This window comes from Nesoenas mayeri, assembly GCF_963082525.1.
Source record: "Nesoenas mayeri genome assembly, chromosome: 1".
NCBI lineage: Eukaryota > Metazoa > Chordata > Aves > Columbiformes > Columbidae > Nesoenas > Nesoenas mayeri.
The window spans coordinates 64,534,212-64,553,540 of NC_137541.1; the positions used below are offsets into that span (position 1 = coordinate 64,534,212).

The following is a 19,329-nucleotide window of genomic DNA, read 5'->3' on the forward strand; positions in this document are numbered from 1 at the left end:
TCTTACAGGCACACTAGCCACTCACAGATATTGTATAAGCACTAGGTGTTCACTGGATAAATTACTATCAAAGAGCCTGAATGAGGTGCAATTGCATTATTGGCAGACAAGACCGCCACTTCTCTTTTTCTTGTTGATAAGACCAGCAACATCAAGTAGGCAAGATCAGGACAACGTCTAGGACTGACTCTTGTAGATATGCTTGAAAAATTCACAGCATGTATGTTCTGTCGTAAATTTTCCCTTCACTGAGTCCTAAAACCTTCATTTCCTACTTCTGGACACTTTGCATCTCTAGGGAGATGTGCTCAATAATGGTTTTAGGCCTCCAATTTGCGTGTAGTTCAGAGGACTGGAGACAGTTCTAGAGGAAGCCAGAGACACAACTAAACTATATGCTCATGGTGGTATGACTACTGAGTCCTCAGGTCCTGCTCAGGCAGTAATCCCACTGAAATAAATGAATAAAGCCAATATTAGTGGACCAATTCTCTTCCCAGATAGGAAAGGCTTATTACTCACAGCAAGACTGATGAGGGCCTGGTTGTATTTCCCTTTGTCTTCAAAACAAGGCGTTTAAAGAAATTTAACTCAAAATAAACATGAGTTTTATAAATAGTCAGTTCTAGAGCCACCATTTGTGTTTTGGGCTTGGGCATATTCCCCTGTCTTTATTTTTCCCAGGGTCTAGATAGTGAACCAAAGCCCATTATTTGCAAATCTGTCTAGTGGATATGGGTTCAAACTTAAAAACTCTGAAAACTACTGTTTCGGAAGGTAACGATCATCAGTTCTTGAAAAACTTGTAGTAGGGCCCAAGCAGTGCACCAATAAACAGAGGCACTCAAAATCCTAAGTCATATAGAAATATCCCAGTATTTTAGTTCTTAATTTTATAGCTCTGGGATAAAAGATTAAAGACAAGAAAAGTCTCTGTGGTGATTAGACAGCAGCAATTAGGAAATAGTCTTAGGAAGAACAAAAGAAGAAAGAATAGAGAAAGGGCAACAAAAAGACAGGGCTGTTAAAGAGGTCCTTCCCATGCAGGAACACTGGGCAGAGGGTCTCCACTAACACCTCCCCCATAACCAACCTGAAAAAGCTTATTTTTGATGGAGATCTTACTTCTATATAGAAGAGGGCTGAGAGGTCCAAAGTTGAGACCTGAAGGGCCCATGAAAACTTAATTTCACACAACAAGTGACTATTTTTCATTGAACAAATGTTCAGCAGCAGGTTTTTGTGGCAGGTGGCAATCAGCGAGTCACTGCTGTTACTTACCTTCAAGGCAGCCATACAGGCAACCATGACAGTTGCACATGAAGTTGTTAATGAGAAAAGGGAAACCAGATTTAGGTCAGCATTTATGCAAATTAAATGTGGACACTGCTTTTTCAGTGCATTAATGCTGTGGCCCTTCAGTGCTCTGAACTATGTGCCCTCTCCCCTTACCCACCACTGCTACAGCAGATAGAGATGAAATAACCTCTGCAATCACAGAGATGGGTTGCTCATACTTGCGTGCTCATTCTTTGTATATTTTTCACATCCATGCAAAACCCTGCCAAAAAGATGATTAAAAAACCTCAACCACACAACAATAAAAGCCCAGCATTTTCTTGGAGGGCTGGGGGTGGATGGGGAATGAACACCATGGAAACATGTAGACAGATATATTCTTAGAATCAGATCATTCTCCTGTGTGGAAAGCCTTACTAATTCAAGCCTAAGTGCTGCAAGAATAAAGGGTTGGAAGGAAAAACACAGCTGTTGAAAATTGGGGGTTGCAGCTCTGCATTTAACATATCTCACTTTGTGACAATATCTTTGTATTCCTCACATCATCTTCCTCATTAGCTGCAACAGGCTCATGAGATATGACAATGCTGTCAGCAAAGTAACTTATTTCTGTTGTCCATTTTTTTTTCTGTTTTAAGGGTGACTGTGAATTCCAGTTTCTAACTCATTTAGTAACTCCTGCGAGTATGATCTCACAGGCTGAGATTGAAGGATATTCCAGGACAGCCTGTTTAACCCACTGCATCTATATATGCTACTCTATGCTGTCCTTGAGGATGTGAGGCTACTGAATGTTTCCACTGATTCAATCTCACTACATTGTGGCTCTCACTATATTGCAGTGGCTCTACTGCACTGTTTTAGATAACTAAAATATTTTCTTGCCTAGGGGCTGGGCAAGCCTACTAAGCATTGTTCAGTCAAATTTGAGGGACTCAACTTATTATGTGCCAGTTCAGGCATCTCTTCCAGGGACAGGTTAGTGTCCTGGACCTTATCCAGACCTGGCTTTAGTCCATCTATAATAATACCACACTCTTTAGTTTACAGTTAGAGTCATGAGGTAAACTGCCCCTGAAGGGCACTGCATGTTATTTTCAGAGGTTCAACTGAGTATTCTGAAGCATTGTTCAAATGACATGGGACAAAGCCAATACTCCAAGAACAGTGGCAGGCTCAAGGCTGCTTATTACATCAAAGAGATCAAGTAGAATTACTTGGTCCTACAATTCAAGCTGTAATGGGCAAGCTGTACACAGAACAACTCAGGACCAGGTTCTCCACTACCCAGCAGTATGAATAGCCCAATACCGCAATGTATGGTTGCATTTTGCACTTGCTCTGCACTCTGTTTTAATTTATGTATACAATTTCTTAGATGCAGGGGAGTGGAGAGACCAGGCACATAAAACTGAGGCTGCAGTGGGCAGTTTTGCATGCAGTGTCACAGGGGTCCAGCTGCAGAAAGCAGATTTCACACAAAGATTAAAGCCTTTCTAGAGACAGGGCACTGTCCAAATTGTATTTAACTCAGAACCAAAGCTTCCCCTGAAAGACAGTAACAAATTGATTAAAAATAATTAAAAAGAAGACCCATTAGGGAAGGTTGAGAGAACTGAATCTGCTCAGACTAGAAAAAGATTAAGGCAAGACAACAAATGCCTACAAATACTTAAACAAGATGTTACCAGCTGCACAGGGATTAATTTTCTTCCTTAGTCAACAAGACAATACGAAATAACAGACCGTAGTTACAAGATACCAAACGACTCAATTTGTAATGTTTGGATTTGAATCTGCTGCTGGAAGTTCGCATGACTGAGGGGTCTTCAGAAACAGATTTAGAAAACAGGCCTTCGTGCCTGCACGAGGGAGCGAGCTGATAATGCTGGCTTGTCATACATGAAGGAGAGTTTTGAGAATAATAAGCTCAATCTTTCTACAATGCATAGGAAAATTATTATGTCACGTATCATAAGAGGTGCCTGTCTACTGAAATGATTCTACAAACTGATTGCATGGGAGACAGACAGCTGGCAGTTATATAGGGACAAAGTAAACCTGGTAAAACTGAGGCAGTACGTGAGATGTGTTCCTATGAACACTTAATGCTCCTTTCAAAGAAGTTCAATTCTTCAGTCAAGAGTCCAATATAGTTATTTTACATTAACAATTTGGCTCCTTATAAGTAATTGTCTTACCTGCCACTATAGCAGTGTCAAACTGTTTTTCCTAACATTTTGCTTTCACATTTCAAAAGAAGCCCATCTACTCACAAGTCTTATCTGCTGAGTGAGAGAGGAGATTGGAAAGTTTATCAATCTTATTGATGTCCGGCCCTTCCAGGGAATAAAAGTGCATTGCTTTCCTGTCTCTAATTATCTTTTTGTTAGGATGTGGATCACAGGCTGGGAAGTAGTACTTCGTGAGACAGGAAACAGGCTTCACTACAGAGGTGAAAAGCTGGAGACAGCATGAAAGGAAGCATGAAGAAGGAAGCAAGAAACTGAAGGAAAAATTTGAAGAGTTACTAAGTGGATTAGGAGTCCAGGGCTTGCAGAAGGTCATACAGCTTTCTAACTTTTAAACATGCAGGTTTTAACCTTGCAAAGTGTGGCACAAGACAGACATAGGTTTCATGAAATTACTAGCATATTTTTCAGGGCAACATGCTGAAATGTCCTAAGGTCCCTCCATTCCCACTGAGAAGAATGCAGAGATCTAGGTACATTTCAAAAGCTATTTTTTCAGAACATAGGAATACATAATTGAACAGCACTTACAGAAAAGTTCAAAGCAAGGGAATTACTCCATTGGCTAAATATTTCCAGCCAAGTAATTCAGCTCAGAGCTTTATCTGTTGTTCTGCTGAGTTTTAGGTGAGGCTCTTATTTTCAGATTTAAGGAGGGGGCAAAGAAAACTCCCTACATCCACATGTATGCCCTTGGAAGACTATCATAATAGACACTAAGGTCCTGATTAATCACCTCTAAGTCCTCAGGTTTCACATTTGACTACCTGTGGAAAATGTCAACAGCATGATCAAGATTTTACAAAACGGAAGGTGAGATCCTGACCTTTCAAAATTAATTGGAATTTGCCACTGACCTCAGTAGAAACAGATTCAAACCTTGGTATCTATCCTGAGTTGCAGAGGAGTTAAGAACCTATCAGTCTGCTTGAATTTTGAATGCTCAGGACTTTTAATATTAACCCATTAGTTTACATCATTAGGTTTAAGTAATGACTTCTGAAAATCACCACCTAAAATTTTCAGCCTCAACATTGTCCGATTCACAGACAACATTTTCTTATAACATTCCTTAATCTTTCCTTTCAGCATAAAATGGACAACCAAGTCTCTTATCTCAGGATGTAGTTGGAGAGAGGTAATCTTAAAGTCTGGATTTTTAATTAACTATGCATATTTATTTCCTAATATAGCAAATTTTAATTTCCATGACCTCACTGTGGATCCAGATCTTTCAGAGTGTTATCTACTTGAGAAGAGTATAGCCTCCTATCCCTGCTCTCTTATGGAGATGCAACCCCCAACGAGTTCTCTACCCCAAGTCCACTCTTCCTTGGCTGAAAAGGCAAAGACCAGGGAGTAGAGTTATATATGAGTCAGAACTCACTAAAGAAAGAGTGGCTCACACAAAATTTAAAACATTTAAGTCCCATCCCATTTACTAAAATTCTTCCTTCAATCTCAGCAATTGAAATATTGCATCTTTTCTATTCTTTACTATCCTGAATTACTGTTCCCTTTGATTTGGCTACCCTAAGCTGGAAGATACGGTTTGAAATATCCACATACGACATTACAGTGTGAATTTTTTAGAGTCTTTCTCTACAGGTAAATATTAAAACCACAATGCTTCTCACAGGTGTGCCCTGTAGTAATTGCCCAATTAATATCTGCCCCCCGAGTGGCACAGACCCCTCTGCAGAAGGAAATACCCATTGCATCTCAAACGCCTTCCCTGCTATATGACAAACATTGATCAGTGCTGACTTCTGTCTCACTTTGTCAAAATAACACAAAGAGGCAAAAAGTTGCATGGGACAATAGTACTCTCAGGATTGTTTGCAGGAGCTTAACCAAGTATGTCTGTCATCGCAGGTGTTCAGGAATCTACTCAAACTCTCTATTTCATGGCCTTTAAACAGAGGTGAGGCTTTTTTGTTGTTGCTTGCAAACTAAAATCTGTCTTCCTCAATTCCTGAAGTTTTACCTGCAGTGCTAACTCTTATCTTTTGTAGTCTTGTCTAGGAATAACTGAGAACTGACAATAACAAACATTTATTTTGTTTCCAAAGCAAGCATTCTATCAAAGCCATAGTCTAAAAGGCTAACTATATGAATGACCCTAAAAATAATGACCATCAGGTCTCAGTTCACCATACTGTCTCTAGAGAAAAAAAAAGAGCTCCAGAATTTAGTGAAAAAAGCTGGCTGAATGCCAAGCAAAATCCAACGGCTAAAATCCAGGTTGCTGCAGGGCTATCACAAACCAAATCAGATCATCTGCAGCAGTCATGGTAGAAAATAATTTAGCAGTGAGTATATGGTATTGGCTGGTATCAGATAACTGATATCTTAGTTATGAATGATGCACATACAGTCATGCAAATTACACGTGGACCCAGAGGTGTGAGAATCAGTGGGATCTATTGTAACTTGGGCTTTTAGAGAAAATGATGATAACTTGTGGATAGGTTTCACAATACTAAATTCTATACACTGCTAAGGCTACCTTCATGTTTACTTCTGACATGTTTTACTCTCTCCTGTTTCTCCTGAACTAACTATAAATCCTCTCAAACATACAAAGACTGGAGGAATGTGAGATAAATGTGGTAAAAGACCAAGTATATTATATACAGCCATAGCTGAGCAGTAGAGTAGTTTTGCCCAGTTCCTTTTCTGACTTAACTTCTGTTCTTCTTCATTATTTTATTAATCTATACTCTCTTTTCAAGTAAAGGCAATTTTTGTGCTCCGAGACCCAGACTCCCCTTGTGGTTTGATCTCTGCCCTTTATCTCAGGCATTAGAAGGAAGCTAGAGTCACAATTCTAATCTAAATTTACAAGGATAAAGAGACAACTGCTAGCTGTTCCACATAGAGAACAGCTATTGCAGATAAGCTAAATCTTCAAAGGGAAATCTTGTAAAATTTAACTCACTAGTGGGTAGAATGCAGCTTCAGGCTCACGATTAATAGAGAAGCTGATGTTGATCAAGAATGCAAGCTGCTTCAGTTCAGATTATCCTTTGGTGTGCTTTGAGTCATCCTGAGTTAAATTCCATTACACATAGTAGCACAAATCTTATTTTCACTGGAAATTCTACCATCTTGGAGAATCAGGTATCATAACGCCAGTCTTCAAAGTTAGTCATTGTCCAGAGTAGCCTTATACAGACAGGCTGGGCTGTGTGTGAATTAAATTCCTGGATCATAACATATTGCTGTGAAAGTTGGTGGCAAGAGCTGAATCCAGAACCATGTTTATATCTGGTTTGACTGAAAATGAGTTAATATTCTTCATGCAGTTAGAAACCTTTTTTTTTTGTTGTTGCTCGGATTTAGTTTGAGAACAAGAAGATAATGACCTGGGACAGAGTTAATGTTTTTAATTGCTCTGCTCTGAGAGCCAAGGACTCTGAGCTCTGCCCATAGGAGTGAGGCAGCTCAGAAGGGGGGCATAGATGGGGCAGACATTGACTGACATCCAGCGTGATCAATAAGATTATTCCATGTCATTAGCATCATGCTTCATATTTAAGGAGAGTCAGGATCTTCCAGCTAGTTTGGGAGCAGTTTGGAGTCAGGACGGAGACCTCTTCAGAAGAGTTCTGTTCAGCACTTTATTTAGTTCAGCCTTTTGCCATCCTGCCATTTTGCCGAGGCCTCTGGGACCAGGGTGCTGTTGCCTGGGACTGGCTTCACAGTGCAGGTGGAGTTCATGAGGAACTGCATGTATCTTTTTATTTTATATTCTATTTCTATTTAATACATAGTAGTTGTAGTAGTAATGGTATGTCAGTGTTATTTTGCTATTTTATTAAACTGTGTTTATCTTAATCCACAAGTTTCTCCCTTTCAATTGTCTCCCCTATCTGGGGGTGGGGGAGTGAGCGAGTAGCTATTGTAATTATATTGCTAGCTCTGGTTAAACCATGACGCTGGTTTACAGATGAAGGCTAAATCTGATTTTCACCCCTACAGTATAACTGTATTGTCACTGAATTTCCCAACATGTTAGGAATTGCAAGGTATAAACTAAAGCTATTGAAACTTACAGAATTAGGGGAAAGGACAAGATGAGACTGCACTTAGATTAAGGATTAATGTTATGTTTTGGCTAAACATGTAACCATGACTGATACCATTAGAGTTAGGAGAACTTATTCTAATACTATTACGATAAAAATTATAATTAGGAGTAGTGTTGGCATGAAAAGGGATTTGTGAGGCCTTTCCTACAAAACCTACAAACTGATCAGTGTAGTGCCTTTGTAACATTAATGCCATGAGTAGGGCACACTGTTATCTGTCATTAATACTTCTACATCAGTAATCTGGAGGCATATGAGATATTTCACTCCTGCAGAGAGGGTCTTCACATGTCATTCTGCTCAACAAAGATACATTGCAAATCTTCAAACCAGTAAGCCATGTGCCATATTTCAACATTAAAATATCAATGGAAAGTCAACATTTACATTTGATTTAAATGTGCCTGATAAACTCTCCCATTTTACCCATTAATATTCTGAGTTAATTAAAGCTCCATGCTAGCAACAATGCCTTCCTTACACGGAAAAAGCAAAAAGGCTAAAGCCCCGAAATTTTAACATAGCCGGAGCACACGAGCAGGCTTTTCAGCTTATCATTTTCGGATACGTACCCAGTACAGTACGTCTGTCCAGCCCTCCATCGTGATGCACTGAAACACAGTCAGCATGGCAAAAGCAAAATTGTCAAAGTTGGTAATGCCATGCTTAGGTCCCTCCCAGCCCGCCTTGCACTCGGTGCCGTTCTGACACTGCCGTCCGTGCGCAGACTGGGGGGCACACGGAGACGGGTCGTCTTCTGCTGGCGTATCTTAAAGGAGAGGGGGGAGAAAACAGCGATGAAGAGAACTAATTGCTGTTTGACATGCTGATAAGTGAGTGAAGGATATCTGTTTTTAACAAATACATTTTGCAGTGAATTTGACAGCTCTCTCTAGGAATACATGAGAAAGTGTGTTAATTTTAATGAGCAGAGGGATGTTTTGTTGTGCTTCACTTTCTTTTTGTAAAAATAATAGCCAAGCTGTCAAATTTTGCAGTCAAAACTGAAATGTCTTTCAACATGAGAGGGAACATTACATCAAGTCTACCACATTTCCTTCGGCTGCATGTTATGACCAGTGTTTTCATGCTGGGTTACTCTTGGAAGGGAACTGCAGCTCTGAGTCGCAGCTCTGTTGAAGGAGACTGAGGCCCTGCAGCAGACAGGCTTCAGTGGAGAGAGGTCAGTATGGTGCAGGGTCACTGACAAATTGCAGCAGAGTGTCTCTGAAAGTCTGCTCTTTTGGAGTTTAGAAGCTGTGTGGCATTTTTTCAACAGCCCAGTGGCGCTCAGAATCTATACAAGGCTCTGCTGCTTGATTAGCCACCCCTTATTCTGTACAGGTGTTTCCAGGGATCTGAGAACCCATACAACAAACCTGCCCAGATACTTTGGTATATGCAAAATGCCATGGAAAACACTTTAATAAGCACAAAAATTCATGCAATAGGATTTTTTAAAATATATAGCTTCAGCGCCTATTGCTACATTTGTAACAGATGCAAGTATGCATCTGTGGGGGAGCAGGTAATTAGGTTTGTTTCTTGTTTTATATGGCAAAAAATGCAGTTTTCCAAAAGTTCTGATCACATTCTGGTCATTAAAGCAACCCAGAAATAACAATATTAGAACTGAATGCTGTAACATATTATAGTTACAGAGAGTATGGAGAAAGACATATACACTTTAAAGATGCAAACCAGACTGATAATTCATTATCGTTCCAGCATTGTTTCCAGAAAATGAAATCTGCCCATGTTATACAAGCAGAAAACATAGAACTTCTTAAATAGTTTCCTGCTGTACAATATTTTCTTAGTTACAAGCTGAACTGCATCTTGGACATTGGCACCCATCACCACATGGGGAATCACTGCTGTTCAGGTTGATTAAATCAAACAAAAAAAGTGCAGATGGTTAGATGAGTGAGTGACAATAAAAGTGAATTATTTCAAAATTTAGAATCTTTCTGTCAATAATTTGAAAGTTCTTTACTGATGGATTTGGTGCAAAAAGTTTCTTCCCATTAATATAATTTTGCTTTCCCATTAGCTGCATTTCTAACCACACTTACAGACTGTGATTAAAAAAAGGAAAAAAAAAACAAACTACTGGGCCTCAAGTAGGTATTCTTTTACAATTATACTGGTTTAAAATGAAGAAGTATTTATGTACAAGATTAATAATAAAATATAGGAGTTGTTAATTTCTGTGCTGCCATCTCATTTGCAGCTCAGTCTGCTAGTGGTGAAATCATCACTACTTTAGTGTTGCTTGAGCCTCTGCGAGATTCATTAAAGAGCTCAAGCTGGCTCATAGTGCCAAAGGTCCACATTAAAAAGTCCACTACTGTGTTCAGCAGGAACAGGCAGTTTTGCTTGTAGCCTTTACAGACACAACAACTGTGTGCCCAAGATGAGAAAGCTAAACACTTACCATTAAAGACAGTCTTTCTCCATCAATAGTGATTCATACCCAAGAAGCAGCACAGAGGAACCATCACTGTGAAACCCCAAACAGGTACATAGCAGGGAGCAAGAGCCACACATCTCATGTGCCAGTACAAAAGCTCCATTATATAAAGAGAAAGCCTCCCCCAGAAAATCTTTATATGCATGATATAGTATTCCCCTTACCTATCAATCCTCCTTGCACATGGTAGCAGGTCTTGTGCATCTTCCCCATGAATAACTCCAGTCCAATGATGGCATAGATAATAATGACAAACAGCACCAGCAGGGCAATATGCAACAAAGGGACCATGGCCTTGATAATTGAATTTAAAACCACCTGGAGACCTGCAGAGAGAACAGAAGGAAGCACTTATCAACAAGAGAACAAAATTTAGAGAGGCCATAAACTGCACAATAATATGTCATTTTTATTTCATTCCCCTTCACCTGAACTTATTATCTTGATGATGTAAAAATGTGCATTTACAGATGTCCTCCCTCTGGAAGATCCCCAGCATTTCACAAATTTACCATTGCAGCTTGGATCACAGACTAAAGTAAAAGGAGTATTAGCTTACTTGTAACTGAAATACCATCACCTTGGGGAGGAAACACTTTAGCTATTTTGCCTGTCCTAGAAAACCAGACACAAGCTAATCCCGAGACCGTATTTAGGGGAATTAAAGCACAAGAAAAACAAAGAACAATGAGAACTGAAGCAGAACAAGAACAATGAGACATTCAAGAGACCAAATTCTGGGGTACCACAGCGGTGCACCCCAGCGCATGGGGAGAGATGGCAAACTGAAGTCTCATTTCCACCCCAATTCTGGATCTTTCCAGAGGTCAAACCAGGCTCAGGCAGAGCCTGAGCTGCTGATGGACGACCAAACCCATACTAAGAGCTCCTCGCCCTCTCAGGACCTGCACTCCTCTCTGCACTCCAGATCCACCTCACCTTCAGTCTGAATGGAGGGACAGAGTCAGAACCAATAATGCTGGTTTTGCCTCAAGGTGTGGAGATCACTCTATAACAGAGGTTGCTGAGGTCCTCAGAACATAGTACAAACAAAATATTATTAAATGTCTGTTGTTGAGGCATGAGACTGGTGTAAGTCCTAAGCACGAGTGAGCCAAACAGTCCCAGAATGGCTCAGAGAAGGTGACAAGTAGCTGAGTTTGCTGATGCGCTAAGCAGCTGTGCCCTCAGATGCAGTTAACTGAAGCTGCAGATTCATGGGCCTCTCTCTGTCTCCTTCTCCTCATTTGTAAAATCAGCATAACAAAGCCAGTCTCATAAGCCCTTAGTAAGGATTTGCATTTACAAAGGTCTTAAAGTTATTATCACTAGTGGCAGTGATGGGAATCACTGTCACAGGCAAGTTATTAATGTTGGAAGTATTGAGAGACCTCTAGAACTCTACAGACTACAAATAGCCAGATCAGAACAATTACAAGCTCATGATTTTGCAATGACTGAGAGCCAGAAGCCATTAATGTCTCCTGCAAATGCTGTCATCTCCTCAGAGAAGTTGATAGTAACTGTGATTTTTGAAAAATGTGATCTGCAAGTTGTAAAGGTCTCTTATACATCTGCCAAGAGAGATTGTGATAACCATTAACTTCGAAAAATCTATCGTTTTAGATTTTAATTTTTATTACTTTTTTTTTTTTTTTACTAATTTAAATACTTTCTAATAAGGATGAGACATCTCTTGACAAGCACTTTCACTCATAGGCACTCCACTTGTGAATTCACAGCTAAGGCTGAGACTTTGCATTTGCTTCCCAGCCACGATGGAACACAGCAGAAGTACTCAACGGTGGCATCAGCTGCCAGTTCAGCAAGGTCATTCACTGCCTCCTAGTAATCTAAAGCTGGCTACTAGCATCCTTTTAGTCAGAGCCTTTTTTTTTTTTTTTCGGGTGTCTGGAGTCAGTTCAGTTATCTGTTAATGGTTCATTCTACTATCCAAAGGGAGTAATATTCAGCAAGCAACATTCTGGTATTCACAAAGAGATCCTTATGTAAAGAATACTGACAGGATCAAAACTGATCCTATACAAGAGTGGGGTGTTCTTAGTTACTTCTAGGTACTTACTCTGGATAAGCAATGTCTCTGGGGAAAAAATATTGCTGTGATACATGAGACATTCAACATTTCCCCCTAGATGCTTGCCTCACTTGATCTACTAATTCTAAATATATACAGAAAATGAATTAGAATCCACATCTATATCACTCCAATGCTTTACAGCAATCAAGAATGAAACATTCACCAGAAAATTAAAACAATATCCCACCTTCTCTGAAACAATGTACAATGATACAAGACAGTTAAAAGACTACAAATAGCTATGAACCTTAAAAGGGCCCACAAGCTTTGCAGATTGAAATATTTGTAGCTTCAAATAAATCTACACAAAATCAAATAAAGGCCTCAATTTTTAGTGCTTTTAGGAGCCTTGTTAATCCAAAATGTAACCAGGATTACAAGGTCAAGAGATCTAATACCAGGTCTTACATAATTCACCCTTAATTTTTGTTATTAATTGATTTAATATTCATCATAGGATAGATCCAGTGCTCTAGAGACAGTACTGAGGACACACACAATAAAGAACAAAAAGCTCTCTCATTTTATATGTAGCTTCATTATCACCTTCGCCATGAAAGTGCATCAATGTATGAGAGATGTCCAGAGAAGTTAGTATCTGCAACAAACCAATGGCCTTTGCATTAACAAAGCTGTGCTTCTGAAATCAAAGGCTTGCACCATAAACATGAGATGACAAAGTTTTTAGCACAGGGGTATATCAAGCTTATTTTCACCAGGGGCCACATCAGCCTTGCGGTTGCCTTCAAAGGCCTGAATGTGATTTTAGGACTGTATAAATGTAGGAGTAGCTACATGTAGGAGTAGTTACATTTAGTAGTTACGGTTTAGACAGTCAAGGAGAACATATACCACCAAAAGACTTACAGGAGCTTCAGCTAGCATAATTAGAGAAAAGCTTCTTAAGAATAATATACCACTTTTGAGGAAGAGATGAGCCATTAAATACTTGTCAGCATGAACTGATGTGTGCACTGTGCAGTATCCCGCTAAGGCAGTATTACCATTAAAGTACTTAGAGAGTTTTTAAAAGTTTAAAACCACTAACTATGTAGCAACTTTAGAAATGTCCTCTCAGATGTCATGAATGCTACTTGTAGAAATGCAAGGGATATATGCACACTGCCACGCTCCCAGCATTGCTGTCAAGTTTATTGCTGCATTATAGCTGATGCCAGGAAGTCACTTTATTCTCAGTTCAGGTGGTCACTTGCAGCATGAATAGGTGTTGCAAGGAATGTCATGAGGAACCAGGCCTGGACAGCCAGAAAAGTTAGTGTAGTATAACAAGGGAGAAGAAACAGGGAGAGCAGATAAAGAAGTATTAAAGGACTGGGAGAGAGCCATGGGTAGGTAAATCAGAGACAGTTTTTAAATAAAAAAAAGTACTTCAAAACACATCAAATCTGTGTTCTGAAATATCGCAGGTGGAGATGAGTGACTGTGGATGATCAGATGCATTTCCAATCTGGGTATGTCAAGGCGAATCACCCCCTTACATGAAGACACAAAGCTTTTTCTAACCAATGGTGAGAAATTCTACACGCTTTTACATGGTCTTTCTCTGCACAGAGGAAGAAAAGGCAGTTGAAGTTATTAAAAAAAGACTTCTCTGAACCAGCTCATGCATGCTCCTAATCTTTGCACACTGCAACAGAGAGATATCACCCAGCACGGGTGCTCACAATAGAGGAGCAATACAGTCCTGCTCACCTGATCCCCGCTCTAATACACCACTGCATGTCTTTGGCATTTTCTCCCTTGTGGAGGTAAAGCTTGCACTCCTAGCACTGAGCTGTGCAGCTTATGCTCATAATTAAATCACAATTATCTGGTGACCTGATCAGACTGAAAAGCTGGCCTCTGGATTTCAAGTAGGCAATGCCAATAACTGCTTTCCCACAGCAGTATGAAGAGCTGTTTTTTACACTACTATACAGAGGCTGGCAGTGTCATCTTTGGCCAACCATCAACGCAGAGCCCTGAACTTACATCCTGGCAACTAAATGGGTTTCAAATATTTGGCATTCAAATGTACTTATTCATTTGTGAAAGCTCCCTCCATGTGCTAGACACTCTCCAGACATCTGTGAAGGCACAGCATCTGCCTTGAGGAGCTCACTCCAGGCTGGACAAAGAAATAATTGCACAGAGGGTAGGGAAAGTGCCACAAAAGGGATTGTTTGCAGGTTTTCAGCCCGTGCTTTTCTTCTGTTAATAATTGAAGATCTTAAACAGCTCTCAGTATTTATTTTAAAAGCACTTCTGTTTACTTTTAAAAGAGAAAACCCTTGGCTGCATTCTGTTGGCGGACGCTGACTCCATAAATGTTTCAGTAAACATAATACCTGAATGCCATTCCTTGGGTTCACAGAATTTAGCATTTATTTACACTGATAAAATATTTAAAATATTTATTACATGGGAACAACATTGCTTTTTATATCAGGTCAAGCCCTTTTCAACCTCTAGAGGACTGCATCAACCTGAACATTTAGGGCACAAATGGGGAATAAAGAGAATAGGGAAGACAGAAGAAAAAGAGCTCATACCAAGCGACATTGATCTCTCTCAGAGCTATGAGCAATACACTGTTAGGGACACCACAGATGCTTTAGAGCTATCATATGATGCTGTATTTTCGTCTCAGGAAGAAAATCATGAAAGGGGCTGGTTGCTGTTTCAACAATTCAGGCAGTTATTGAAGAATGTGCTTATCTCTAAGCATGTAAGTCTCTGCACCTAAAGCAATGGGATTTCCTGCATACCTGACTGTGTACTTACAAGCCTTTTTGGATTTCAACCAATGCTCAGCAATATAGCATCAAAAGTAAAAGAAAAAAGTGCACTGGACCCAGCTGCAAAAATGCACTTGGCATTGTTGCACTGTAGAAACATATCTAAGGAAACTATGTGTAGGTTGGGCTCAGGGAAAAAAAAAAAAGGAAAAACAACAAAAAACACACACACACAAACAACAAAAACAAAACCAACAAACAAAAAAAACCACCTCCAAACCAACAACATTTGGGCCTTTCCAAGCACAGTCTGTCTGACATTTTCATGTGTCTTCAATTTCAGACCAAACTTGGTTTGCTGGGCAGTGCTGTTTCCTGCTCTAATCATGTTAGTAGTCCAGATCTTCGGAGAAAGAGTATCCCAAGACTACTCCTTCATTGTTTTTGCAGCACTATATTTTGCCAAGGCCCTGGCGTTGCCTAAACCAGGAGCGTGAGCAGGCACAGTCTCATACAAATGACCTTTTGGGAACGAGTAGGAAAAAAAGGGAAAAGAGAGGACTTTCAACTTCATCCATCCATCCGTCTTCCGCCTCCTGATAAACACATAAACACACACAGATTTTTGTACTTAAACCAGTGCCAAGGGTGTGGGAGGTAATTATTTTTCTGCTATTATAGTTCAGAAGAAAACTACTACTTTCTGCAAGCAAGGAGGAAACGGGAGGATTTGTGACTCAGCACAGTGCCTGAGTCAGATTACTTCTGAGAACCACTCTTAAGTGATGGAGTTTGTGCACCAACCCCAGCCATGAGCCAGGCCTACCCACAAATCACAGTGATTTCTGATGATACACTAAAAGACTGCCACTAGAGTTATCTCTATTTCCAAAGCACAAGCAATATAACCAATAATATTCCCCAAAGTGGATGTTTATCATTTTATAAATGTAAGTATTGGCTAAGAAAATTGAAAATAATTAAATATTCATAAACGTGAAAGGTTTTATACCGGTTTTAAAGGAAGCCTGGAAAATGACATACATTTTTATCACAAAACAGTCTACAGTCATGGGAAGGTATCTTAGATAAGTACACCTGCAACGACTTGTGAGGGGAAACATTGAAGACTTTCTTCACCAGTATTGCAAAGGGAAATAACAGCACAGTTCAGCTAAGGACAGCTGTACAGTAGCAATTCAGGGAGGTCGTCCTTTGCTGTTCTTCTGGAGCCTCAAAATATTAGTGGTATATTGGCAGATAAAGCAAAATCTGTGGGTGTAGTGCAGCGTTCTTGGGGCTGCAGATGTTATTTCAAGAACAATAGAGAAGGTCTTGGAACAGGAAGGAAAGACACGTCACAGGAGAGAAAACTAGCTGAATTAAAAAGAAAGAAAAACTACGAAAGATACTTTTCAAGCTGAACAGTGAACAGTGACTATTTTTGAGTAAGTAATGCTATTTAAACATATATGACCATATAATTCAAATCCGCTTGCTGGTATGAATAGAAAAATAAAGTTTTGGCATCTGGTCCCAATGTTCTCATTCCTCTATTTTCAAACCATGTTTTCATTGAGTTTTCAAACTGAAACAGACACACCCAAAGGAGCTTCATATAAATGGGCTTGTGTATGGCAACACAATTGTTTTATATTTGTCAAGTCTTGCAATACCACCCATACCTCATCCTTTGAGGTGAGAAAGGAACAGCAGAACAAAACCAAAAGCCACAACAAACCCCAGCTCTTCCTTCTGGATCATTTTCTCTTAGGAAGAAATTAATTTTCAGTATCCTTTGCTCATCAGAGTCACCCAGCTAAGACAAACAATGCAGCTGGCCCTCAGCATGGCAGCCACACAGCCCCAGCTTTTGGGTGAATGAGGAGGATGGTTGGATACATATACAGGCTGCCTTAGGCTCTTTGCCTCTCTGCTGGAAGAAACCTCTACTGCCACTCATAGAAGTGACCTCTGACCTCTGGGGGGGGCTTTAACCTTTTTTAATAGCTTTTTGTTGAAAGAATGTACGTGTTCACTTTCTTAGAAGGCTGTTTGCTGATCAGAAGATCTTGCACATTTTTCCAGTCCCAATACATTAGGTAGCTCCTACAAGTTCATCTTTATTCTCCAGCTATTTGATCCTAATTCAATTCAGCTGAGGTCCTGGCAAGATCTACACACTTTCAATGTAAAAAAAAAAAAAAGCATTTGTGTTCCTCCTATCCAGCTACCTGTGTATAATGAAGGAGCATGGAGAGAAAAGCAACAATTCTGTACTGAAAATTGCATATTACAGAAAAAAAAAAAGACTATTTTGATCAAAATCAGAAATGAAGTTCAGTAAATAAACTTTGAGGCCATTTTGAGCAAGGAGCACAGTGCTCTCTAATGTAGTCTTATGCTGATAGAGGTGTCGGTAACAAGGTCAGGTATTCGTGGCCAGACAAGGATTCCTAAAGAAGGGCTGAAAGTTAGGCAGGTAAAGGGCATGCAGGAGCCCTGGCAGTTCTCAGGCCAACAAGGATCAGCTGTCACCTTTTCTCGTGAAATAGCTTTGATTTTCTGCTACACAAGGCACTCATGGACTCTCTGAGAAAACCACTCCTGGGTTCATTGCAAAGTTTTGTTTTTACTTAATTACTGTGAAGGATCACAAATAAGGAGAACTTTTAATTTCCTTCACACTGCACAGCTATGCAAAACCAAAGACAGTCTGGCCAGAAGCTTACACCAGTTCTCAGTGAAATGATCCATTACACTTACACTTTTAAAATTTCTTCTTGCTCAAGCACAGCTGTGACAGAGAACAGTCTTTCCAGCTCCAGTACAGAAGCAAATTTTGGTCTAGTCCTGTGCCACTGGATTCAGTTAGAAAACTTGTAGAGGAATGTGTCAAAATGTTCTACTGCTGTTTCTCTGGCCAAGTAAGTATAAAAACAGAATCACAGAAAGTCAGAGATTGGAAGCAACCTCAAAAGATCACCTAGTCCAATGCCCCTGCTGGAGCAGGAACACCTAGATGAGGCTACACAGGAATGTGTCCAGGTGGGTTTTGAATGTCTCCAGAGAAGGAGACTCCACAACCCCCCTGGGCAGCCTGTTCCAGTGCTCTGTCACCCTCACTGAGAAGCTGTTTCTTCTCAAATTTAAGTGGAACCTCCTGTGTTCCAGTTTGAACCCATTACCCCTTGTCCTACCATTGGTTGTCACTGAGAAGAGCCTGGCTCCATCCTCATGACACTCACCCTTTATATATTTGTAAACATTAATAAGGTCACTCCTCAGTCTCCTCTTCTCCAAGCTAAAGAGACCCAGCTCCCTGAGCCTTTCCTCATAAGGGAGACCCCCAAACCAATAGTTAAGAAACCTTTGAACTGAGATAATGATGAAAGAGCTTTGTTTCAGAATGTCAGATGCTTTTTATGTACAGCTCTGAGGAATGACTACACAGACTACTGTGTCCTAAAGATGTAGTTTTTGAAACAAGGAACTGTGGACACCTGTAACTGCTAAAGAATCACAGTAACAGAAATGGGCTCGGAGCACTTGGGTCTCAGTTCTGAGTGCACCAGCATTTAAGTGGAGGGCTAATGACTGTTGGGTCACAAATGACTTTGTGAAGTTGCCAAAATCTCAGGGTCATGAATAGCGTTATTTTTAACTGTTTTCTCTCGTAGTTTCCTAGGTAAGTGGACATTAGCCCCTTATGTTCATCACTAAATAATCCTTTCTGTCTTGTAAGCAATAGAGTCTTTTAGTTGTCTGAGCTCCTCCTGATGTCCTTTCTAACTTATCACTCATGAACAAGTTTAGAAAAGGTAAAAGCTAGCAAGGTAATGAATGCTACCAGGGATCCTGCAAATGTAAAAGTGCATCCATGGATGATAATAGTACAGTCTTGTAGTACTTTGAGAAAAATATATTGATGACAAAGACAGTTTTTGTGGTTTAAATGCTCCAAGTCTAACACGACTGGCATACCATGAACTACACTAAGTTTTACCTTCTCATGACAGAAAAAGTACAACAAAATGCTGGATTGACTCTAAAACTCTCTCTTTAGATGGCTATCTCTGTAGATGTGCAGCATCGTATGTGACAAACACAGGCTGTATAGCCCTGGCAAAGAAAACTCACTCCACATCTTAACTTTGGATAGTGCTCAATGGGAATAGTCGGGACTAAGCTCTGGAGAGACATAGCACAATATTTTCAAAATCACTGTTGTACATGGTTTTCAGGAGTATTTTGATAACCTAAAAATAGAAAGTTACCTGGCCAGGTAATGAACAAATTTATGCGAACCACACAATATATGGTCACTGATATGTTACTGTCTTGATGCACACGTGGGATTTGTTTTCTCTGTTTA

General features: G+C 40.0%; 1 protein-coding gene across 1 annotated transcript in view; it reads right to left on the reverse strand.

Annotated features, from left to right (window-relative positions):
- Positions 1-19,329, reverse strand: part of CACNA1C (calcium voltage-gated channel subunit alpha1 C) — a gene marked incomplete at both ends in the record, with an annotated part of 485,303 nt that overhangs the window by 161,026 nt on the left and 304,948 nt on the right. The window contains 2 exons of the mRNA XM_080351364.1: positions 8,218-8,414; positions 10,283-10,444. Coding sequence (XP_080207490.1) covers positions 8,218-8,414; positions 10,283-10,444 — 359 coding nt within the window. The remainder of the gene's footprint in view (positions 1-8,217; positions 8,415-10,282; positions 10,445-19,329) is intronic.